Raw genomic sequence first — 10,943 nt, 5'->3', positions numbered from 1 at the left:
AAGATGAAAGGAATAGGATTTATGTTAACCTTTCTTTACACGTATAAAGCAAAATAAAATGAATGGATTATAAATGCGCCTTACAACATGTCTCGAATCTTTTTTTTTTTTTTATAAATTATGTAAACGTTTCATTTATTACGTACGTGAAATGATGAAAGAGTACAAGCATCAGACGAACTTCTTGTAGTACTTTCTGTTTTATATATCTTGTATTCTCGCATCGCATGGAGGGCACTCATCCTGTGCTTAATGAAATCGATGTAAGTAGTCTTATTTTTTTTTTGTTTTATCATAAAGTCAACGTTGATTTGGTTTCTCAAGGTTTCATAACCAAAAATACAAACTAAAATTCTGCAGGTTTACATCAACTTAACAATGCGGGACAAATCTTTTTTTATGACCAAGGTCAACTATTTTGTCGCAGCAATACACGCAACAAGCTTGGTCTGCCAAAGATATTTCTGACGTGGCTTACATTGTTACTCCCCTAGCTTTCCAAAATTGTCAATTTCGTGTCCTGGTTTTACGATATCAAATAAACATTGCTAATTGATTAATGATTGATTGTAACTAAAGTGCATTGACTATTTATTTGAAATCATTCACCTCCTGATTTATTATTGATATGTGTCCTTTTTGTGACAAATTAAATTGTGTTGTTGACAAAAAAATTACATCTATATGGTGCCCCAAACCCATTTTCAACTAACTCTTTATAATATCTCTCCTAACATAAATTACTCTTAGTTGACAATCTACACGTTAGTAGAACTGTTACATATACATATTTAACAATACAACTGGGTCAACCTTGACCTGTCCTAGAATTGCCATATGTCGTGAAGACCTTTAGGGCTGAGTTCACTGCTGCATTTTATTCAACAAAGCTTAAGATATAATATATTAAACATTTGTTTGATAAGCAGGTTTAGAGTCCCATATCAATAATAAAGCTGTATACAAAAACATTTAATATTACTGTGGTACATTTCAGAAGGGATATTTTGAATCATCTACTGAACAGCTCAACATATGACGCTGGAATTGCACCTGACTACGAAAGAGGTAGCTATATATATTGATGTGTTTTAGTCAAAGAAGGCCCTTTGTCAACATTTGATAAAACCTTTAAATTGCGATATAGAACCAATTTTAATTGGTTGATATGTACAATCATGTAACAAGGATTTTATTATATTGTTTGTAGATGTGGCAACGGAGGTTGATGTTCAGCTTGAAATAACAAGTATCGACTCCATTAGTGCCATATCCATGGTATGAAAGTGTGAATAATTCGGTTTTATACTAACACAAAATTTGCAATTAATATCCAATATAAGCTAAATACTTTTTTTGAGAAATAACTGTATGATCCTGTTTTTTGTATCTTTATTTGGAACATTTTATTTTATTTTATTATCAAAAACATCAAAGCAGGCGTTGTGGCATTTATCAATTCAAATACGACGATTAACGTGTCATTTCTACTTTAATAGTATGGCATATTTATATATATATATATATATATATATATATATATATATATATATATATATATATATATATATATATATATATATATATATATATACTGCATGACACTTTGCTTGAAGCTCTTAGGTTGATTAAGGCTATGGTTGCCCCATTTGAAACGTTTATAAAATGATTTTTTTTTATATAATACGGCACAATTGTGTAAAGATGTATCACAAGTAAAATCTGTTATAACAATTGTCTGAGTCCCATAAAGATAGTACACACTATATACGTTATTTAAGAAATAATAAGGATTAACACCGACACAATTAATGTCACAATTCATCTTTCTGATTCTTCAACCATTCTGTTACAGGATTACTCAATGAACGTGTTTTTGCGACAGACATGGAGAGACTCTCGCCTCAACTTCTCTCATATCAGCAACATCAGTGTCCTAGAACTAGACCAGAGGCGTATTGGTGACGTGTGGATCCCTGACCTCTTCTTCAAGAATGAGAAAAGCGCCAGCTTCCACACCATCACGGTCCCAAACAAACTTCTCCACATCTACAACAACGGTTCCGTCATCTACAGCATCAGGTCGGACATGCCTCTGTCTATGACCCTTACTGAATTCAACACCAAGTGAAAACCACCCCAACTCCCATTTTTACCGTTAATTAATGTGCGTTATTAGCTCACCTGAAGTGAAGGTTCAAATGAGCTTTTCTGATCACCTGTTGTCCGTCGTCCGTTTGTAAACTTTTCATATTTTTCATTTCTTCTCTAAAACCACTGGGCCAAATTTAACCAAACTTAATAGAAAGCATCCTTATAGTATGGGGATTCTAAATAAAATAATTTAAGATGGAGATAATTACGAAGCTGTGAGTATAGGGTATGTGTTTTTAAAAATCTTCTTCTCAAGAACAACTATACGAAATGCGAATATTTACACCAAAGATTGTATTGATAGTAAATTCTAAATTGTAAAACTCGTGACCCTCGGACCAAAACTTGGACCCAAGTCGAGGTTCAAAGTTTAACATAGAAATACGTAGGGAGAAAAGTTTTTAAAAATTCTTCTCGAGAACCACAGCACCAGAAATGCCATTATTTAACCAAAAGCGAAAATATACAATAAAATATGGTGGCCCCCAGACAAAAATGGGGTCCGTGGTGAGGTTCAAAGAACTACAATGCTTCAATTTGGGAGATTACTATGTAAGCATCCTTAAATAATGAAGATTTTAAAATCAACAACTCTGTGCCCACCGGACTAATATTGGGGCCCCGAGACGGGTTCAAAGTTTAACATAGAAATGTATATTATGGAAAATGTTTAAAAAAATTATTTTTGAGAACTACAAAGCTACAGTTTGTGAGATTACTGTGCAAGCATCCTGAGATAGTGTAGATTCGAAATTGTTAAAGCCAACAATAATCCACGGACCAATACTGGGGCCCCAGAAAGGGGTTCCAAGATTAAAATAGAAATAGCATATGCTACGAAATAGAATGTTGCAAGGAACTGTTGTTCAGGTGAGCGATGTGGCCTATGGGCCTTTTGTTTTTCTTACAATTCTGTAAATGCATTCATTGTACATCAAATTTAAAACATCATAGATAAATTATGAAAGAAATTTGGAAAACGTTAAAGAAGATGAATAACATTACTAAAAATGCGCTTATGCACGCTTCGTAGTAACATTATTGCATTCAACATTTTTCGAGTGTAGTTAAAGTAAGACAGTGTGTATTACTATCAAGTATTCCATAACAAGTGTTGGTCTAGAGTTGAATGTTTTTTTAAGAGATTTCGTCTCTTTTGCTGCCATGTCTGTATCACCGAGCCTGCAGTTCAGGCGAGATGAGACACCTTGAAGCCAAAGCATTGTTCTAAACCTTTCAAACATTATAAGGACACAATATCAAATACTAAGTACCTCATAAAGTTTAATAATCGAAACAGAAGATTTTTGATAACTTTACTCAAGAATATGACCAATAGTTTTCTTTTCTGTTGTTGTTACAACTATTCTTATAGTATGTGCATTTATAATTTAGAGTTAAAGTTTGGTTATACCGACCACCTTTTTCAAAATGAGAGAATGTTGCTTAATAATTTGAAATATCCATATCTTTTGAACAACAAGATTGCTTTACAGAAAAATCATAAATGCAAACAATAACATTTTTATATAAAGACTATTTTAGATTTAATTATTCAACAATTAAACTTTTTGGTAATTCTTATTTACAGATTATCATTAACTCTGTCTTGTATGATGGATCTTCGATATTTTCCAATGGACGACCAGACCTGTTATATTTTCATGGAAAGTTGTAAGTGTTGAAAGCAAAAAAGCAACAACGTGTAAGATACTGTTTAATAGTGGTTTAATATCTGCTCAGAATGAATAAAGATGAAATTGTATAAAAGCAACAACGTGTAAGGTCGTTTTTAATAGTGGTGTAATACCTGCTCAGAATGAAAAAAGATAAAATTGTTCAGGGTAGTGAAACATTATCGTTCAGATCCGAGCTATCCACAAACATTGCATGGCACATATTGATTTTTTAGTATATTTATGGATCGTATCAAGCTAAATATTTGATAATGATTATTATAAAAAGTAAAACATGGTCACTTTTGATTTGATCTTAATATGAGCACTTTATGAGAATATTAAGTCGCTTGCATCGCATCGTAAAGTCCCAAATGTAACATTGTATTTTCTAACAATTTCCCTATATATTTCTAATCTGAACTCCGAAAATTTTTGGTGCCACCGTTGTGGACAGGGATCACAGTTTGCACAGTTCAAAATCTACCCTATATTAGAATACGTGCAAAGTTAATCCACAAATTATAACATTGTGAGAATTAAATGTTTTCATGTAAAACTTCAAACCCTCTTTTGGTACCAAAATTGGTCCGATGGTCACGGTTTTTACAATTTAAAATCTATATTATTTGAAGGTGATCATTGCATAGTAGAATCACTTATTGTAGCATTAAATCTATATTGAACTTTCAACCCCTCTTGAGGACTCATTATTGGTCTGGATGTCAGAATTTTAGCAATTTAGATTTTTTTTTTTTACTATTAATATAACCCTTGTTATAAATATTGGTATTTCTGATGCAGTGGTTTCTCGGAAAGTAATTTCAAGCAATACACTACTTTTACTGTTTCAACAACGGTCATACAGATCAAAAGATGGCGTTTAAGCATTTCAAAACGCTGTTGAATAAGATTTCGGGGAAAACAAGAGATTGTTGTTCTTTTCATTTTGGGTTTTTTTTTTTTCGAAACACAGTAGGTTTATTATATGAAACAAACCCTGACTGTGTCATTTGGCACAATAAGTCCATTAGCTATGTGAACAAGAAAAAGTTTTATCAGAAATTAAATTACCTAAATCTTTAATTACGCATTGCTTTTGCTATTTAAAGGTAAGTAATTGCTAATTAACAATGAGAACGTTTCCTCAACGACGAATCATGAACCTGTTTAATCTTGCTTGACATCGATGGCTGTTTTACGTTTATGGAACGGAGAAAATTTAAGATAAAACATGTAAACACTTTTTATTTATTGCGATGAAATAAACATTTCTGAATTTAGGAGAGGCTAAACAATAAAAATTCCTAAAAAAAATTTATAAGAATGTTCTAAAAGTATTTATTTTAAAATAATTGATAAGTACAGAGAAAGTTTATTTTGCTTGAAAAATAAAACTGCATAACGATCGCAAGTTTAAGTAATAATAATTTAAAATTATTATTAAATGAATTATGCTGACACGTTTATACTTATGAAAAGAATTGAACAGAATGATGATGTACAAGTTTTTGAGTTGCAGATGCTTACTCTAAAGAGAACGTTGCCTTGAGGTGGAATCCCAAAGAACCGGTTATCTTTAAACTTGACGATAACGACGAACAGAGGCTACCTCAGTTCTATTTCTACAAACCACTGGAGACCAAGGGCGGTTCTAACGTCAACTCGTTTAGTAAGTCTTATGTTGTCGTGTTAGTTCAGTTGTGACGTGTTATTCAGATTACGCTTGTCTTTTGTCATAAGCATAATACAGAATGGCACGACACTCACTGTGTATTTAGGTACAGTACTATTTAATTAAAGCATTTGATCTATCAAAAAGCTATCAAATCATTCTGTATCAATTACTTCAACCGAAAAATAAATATTTGCTAAATAAATTAAAATTTGAGGAGTTTCGTTTTTTGACATAAAATTATATGACAATAGATAAGAAAGAAAACAATTTGAAATATTTGTCATTTGACTTGATCTTCGTTAAAATTTGATAAAACAAAACGCTTAATATAGATATAGAATTGATTATCGTTCTTTGATATCACACCAGAGCATATCAATAGTAAACAATCTAAAGAGCAGTGCTGTATATTAGCTAAAATTACAATGATACATTTACAAAGTTCATAATGAATATAGAACTAGTCATGTAAATTTACTATTTGTGTAAAGCACACCTAATTAAGGATTTTTAGCTGGAAAGGATAATTTATCTTCTAGCTATTACAAGTTGACCGCCCATCATACACATAATAGTCAGAAATTCCCTTCTTTTTGGTTGCCGTTGATGTCATTTTTGACAGTTTATAATTACAATCACATTCATTCTACATGTACTTTCTTTCGGGTTTGTTAAACCGATTGGATACAAGTAACATCATATACTTATCCAAACGTACAGTTTTATAGAAAAAACCGGAACAATTTCAATTAACAAACACATTAGATGTACTTTTGTTTTAAAATTACTTCATTTTTATTAGATGCATCAATTTTTTAATATGTCTGGTTAGTTATCAATGTTGTTGTTTCCGTTCTAAAATCAGGGGGACATTTTGGTATGTCAACACATTAATGAAACTGGCTTTGACCAAATGTAAACATTCAACTCTTCTAAACATATATGAATTATTCTACTTAATGCTGTTTTCCTGCGTTTAATTTTGTTCCCTGTTTCTTGTTGGGAATGATGTATTAGTCTGTTTTAAAAACTAACAAGGAAGTGAGGTTGGTTGGTCTGGAGTATTCGGTATTTTAAATTTTACGCCTCTTTATTTAATCCTAGAAAAAAGGGGATACCTTGCTCTTTCATCATTACATGGGTCAAGAAATTGTTATACTTCAATTCCAGATATAGAGTTTTCCTGTCTCGAAGCCAAACTGTTCATTCAAAGAAATTTGGGATTCTACATGTCACACGTGTTTATTCCAAGCATGCTGATTGTCATCCTTTCCTGGCTCTCGTTTTGGATTCACTTGGATCATGTTCCCGCGAGGGTTTCGCTAGGAGTCATCTGTGTGCTCACCATGACAACGCAGAGTTCCGGTATACGGTCCTCTCTTCCGGTTTTGTCTTACATAAAGGCCATTGATATCTGGTTGGCTGTTGGACTTTTGTTTGTATTTGCCGCTTTATTGGAATACGCTTATATAAACGTTCACACAAGAAAACATCGCAAACAAGCTAAGGTACCTTACTCTAATACCAATAAACTATTATAATGATAACTCATAACATGATAATACCCTAAACGTATAATAGGCTTTTATGATATTGACTTTAACAAGTAAATTATAAACCGATTCTTCCATTTAATAGCATTAATTAATATAAGTAAAATAGTTTTTGTAGGACATTCAGCAATGACTTTTTTTGAGTCAGCTCAAAAACTGCCGAAATAAATTCAAGGTGAAATAAAAGATACGTTTACAGTAAACTTGGAAAAACGAAAATCAAAGTAAAGAAATCGAGTTTTTTAAAGAATTTAAAATCCAGATAAAGTCAAACCACATTTTCAAAAAAATACAACAACAAGAAGAACAGATTCCTTGTTAAATATGTTTGCTTGTTCATTAAAGATTAACTGATTGTTGAATTATTATAGGACAATAAGAAAGATGGAAAAAGCATGCAGATTGCGGAACCACAACCGAAGAAAGATTTCATGGACCGAGCTCGACGAGTTGATAGAGTGTCAAGAATTGTATTTCCTCTCTGCTATGTTGTATTCAATATTGTTTTTTGGGTTGTCTACCTTGCAAAATAATTGATTTTAGTTTTCGCAGTGATACTCTATCAAGACATTTGTTTTATTGCTCAATATTCCCGACTGCATTACATATACATATTTGTGGACTGTCATCGTCATTATTGTCATTATTACACTGAACGATATCAGTTGCATCACTTCTTACCATGTAAATTTCAAGTTTTCGCACGTGATTCTTAAATTCAGTTTCTAAACAAGGTTGGCTCTTGTGTCTCTCTGTGGAGATGAAATGTATCTCTTATTTATTTATAAATCCAATTTAATATCATGCACTTTCTAATATGTTTCACATCAAATCAACTGTGTTTGTGTTATATATTTGTTTTCAAGTGTTTATGTGATTTTTGAAAAGTAATAAAGAATAATGTGATTTTGAGAAGTAATAAAGAATAATATTTTGAATTCAATAACAATGAAAGGTTTTCATTTTAAAGCCTTTGCTTTGGGTGTGTTTAAAAGTCAAATGGAAGCTACGCTAATTACAAATACTTATAAATATCGAGAAAATATAACAGTGCTATGTAAAAACATTCTTTTCTCACACACCACGGATTTTTATTAATCAGTTAAAATCAATATTGTAACAACTTGTCTTTTTATGAGCTGCATTTTACGTGAATTAAATGAAATATCTATTCTTAAAAGATAGTACTGTTTGAATGCTTTGAAACGTAAAAGCTGTTTACTTCACAATTAGACCGACGTCAACTTGCATTATTTTACCTGACGTTACAATTTTGGTGGCCAACTTAAGTTTACGTTGCACATGCTTTTGCACTTTACAGTAAAATACCATGTATTTATCCCTTTTAAAAATGTTTTGATTCCATTTATAAAATTGAACATAATTAACAATTACAGATAAAAATATAACATTAAATATAATATAACATAAGCTCAGTTGATCTGAAGACTCAATCTGTATCTACTGCGATACATGTCAAGGGTAGGCGGAATTTGTCACCTATATGTAAATGAGGCTTCCCTGCAACGGGTGTTTGTTTCATTATTTCAAAATATATTCATTCTTAAATATGTTTATGTAAACTTTGTGAAATAAAAGTTATAATTGACAGTTTGAAGTATCCCTTTTCTTTATTTTAACTTGTATGTTGTTCGAATTTAAAATATACGTCTTTTGAATATTTGTATCAGTGCTATATTTGGAAGGAATTACCACAAGTTTGACGAAATAACGTCAACTTCCGTCCACTCGTTAGCGTTTTGTCGTATACTGTGGTTTCATTAATATTCGTTGAATACCAATTTTCGTGGATTTCGTTGTTAAGTTGATCCACGAAATTAAATGTTCATTGAAGTTCAATTTCAACTAACATTTTGTGATGATTGGATCATTGGCCACGAAATTACGTATCCTTGAAACTGTGGTTTTTAGAAAATCCACGAAAATTGATACCCACGAAAATTAATGAAACCACAGTACCTAAAGCAGTAGATGCAGATTGAGGAATGATTTTTATTAAGCGCTAAGCGCATGCGCTAGCACTTATTAGGGATGCACCAAATCTCATGATCTTTTTATAAGCGCTACCTAGTGATCATGCTGAGCGACGCTCGAATTCTAAAAATAGCAAGATCGTGGTATCCTTAAGTTTCTATCAAGATCCCAGGTTTTGCAAAAGAACGTCGAGTTGTGGGTTTACTTAATCGAGATCCGAACAAATGGCAAACTTTTAAAATATCAGTGAAGTCTAGGGTGCATTGGCGATTACACATGCCACGCGACATTCCATGCTGCTATTATTAGATGCATGTTGGGTGACCGCTGTGCGATGTAAACAAAGGATGGCAAGTGGTGCGGATCTCGGAGTGTCAAAGCATGCGATCAGAGATATTTCCTTGTCTTGTTGCTATACCAAAAGTTACATAGAAAAAAATTTAAGACCCTCAAAGGACGACAAATTTATCAACGTGATATTTTTAAAAACATTTGTTGTGTAACTTTGATCTTTTGATTCATGTCGTGATTTTTTCGGGTAATTTGTCGATTTTAAAATTCAATGACATTTAGTCATATTTTACGGTCTCAATTGGTGAAAAGGTACGGTTAGTCTTGTTTTCACTCACTGAGCAAGTGTATTCAAAACTTGTCGTACACTGTATATATCAACAAGGTTAGCATTTAAAAAGGAAATAAAGTCAGCCAGCGGAATATTAATTTTAGATCAAAATTGAATATACAACCTATAAAAATACAAGATATATAATGACCAGAACAATAATATTCTGCGGGTGTACATTGAGTTTGCACGCTTTACTTTCATAACTGTAGGGTAGGAGACAGGCGTGCAGCGGTACAATGTATGACTTCACACCAACTTTATAGTTATTTATAATTATATAGACTTTTAAAATTGCAAAGATCGCTCTCTGAATTTTACACCACATATACTCTCAAATTCGAGAAATGTACATATGCAGACTCCGGAACCCAGGGACAGTCAGTTTCATAACTTCGAATTTCATAAACGAGGACTGTCTCATTCATTCCCAGAATTCCAATGTACAAAAGCGCAATCGAATTTTCATCCCAACTTAGTTGTAAGTGGGCTGACTAATCAGTTAATATACATTACAAACTCCTCTCTTCAAAATGACTGAAATGGTATGGTCAGGATCTCATACATATGATGCATTTTCATAAAAATGTTTTTTCTTTTACTTTCTGTATAGTTATGATTTTAAAATATTAACAATGGTTTGAAAAAAGTAGCATTGAGGCTGGCTTAGCGCTTTTCAGTACTTTGAGTACTTTGATTAATAACAGATGTAATGCACCGTTTTGGTTGAATCAGTTGTAAGCTAAAGTTTTGAAAAACAGATTAGAAGACGAAGGATCGCAAAAAAAAATTATCAATGAATTTTAACTCAAAATTTCACCTGATGTGACAGTGTGAAATAAATGCAAGATGACAGCGATGGGTACATATACCTGTGAATTATTAGATATAGGGTATTTAGTTTTATTATGGGAACAATCTATAACGCCAGATGCCTGTGACTTTATAATATATATGTCTATTCTTATAAGATACAAGTGTATAAATAAAGATACCAGAGCTGTCAGATTCGGCGCTGGTGTCAGCTCAATCGTCTCTTTTCATTTGCTCTTGTCCTCTCAGTGTATTTATCTATTTTTTTATTACGACCAAGTGGCTCAATTTGATTTCACTTTTATTCATTGTTCCTGAAAGTGTTGAATAAAGTTGTCTAACATTAACCGTTTGGAGAGAGAGAGAGAGAGAGAGAGAGAGAGAGAGAGAGAGAGAGAGAGAGAGAGAGAGAGAACCAAGTACATCAGAGCTCAATATGATACACAAGTAAT

The 10,943-nt window shown here is 32.3% G+C and overlaps 1 protein-coding gene across 1 annotated transcript; it reads left to right on the top strand.

Annotated features, from left to right (window-relative positions):
• Window positions 1-206: 206 nt before the first annotated feature.
• Window positions 207-7,966, top strand: LOC128156588 (glycine receptor subunit alpha-2-like). The gene is made up of 8 exons (XM_052818775.1): window positions 207-263; window positions 998-1,068; window positions 1,211-1,278; window positions 1,856-2,082; window positions 3,746-3,828; window positions 5,353-5,502; window positions 6,679-7,016; window positions 7,433-7,966. Exons 1-8 carry the CDS (start codon window positions 253-255, stop codon window positions 7,592-7,594), a joined length of 1,110 nt encoding a protein of 369 aa, XP_052674735.1. The 5' UTR covers window positions 207-252; the 3' UTR covers window positions 7,595-7,966.
• Window positions 7,967-10,943: the final 2,977 nt, after the last annotated feature.

Source organism: Crassostrea angulata, chromosome 7, assembly GCF_025612915.1.
Source record: "Crassostrea angulata isolate pt1a10 chromosome 7, ASM2561291v2, whole genome shotgun sequence".
Classification (NCBI taxonomy): domain Eukaryota; kingdom Metazoa; phylum Mollusca; class Bivalvia; order Ostreida; family Ostreidae; genus Magallana; species Magallana angulata.
Note: the sequence above shows the minus strand (reverse complement) of the source record. Positions and strands in the feature narration are given on the sequence as shown.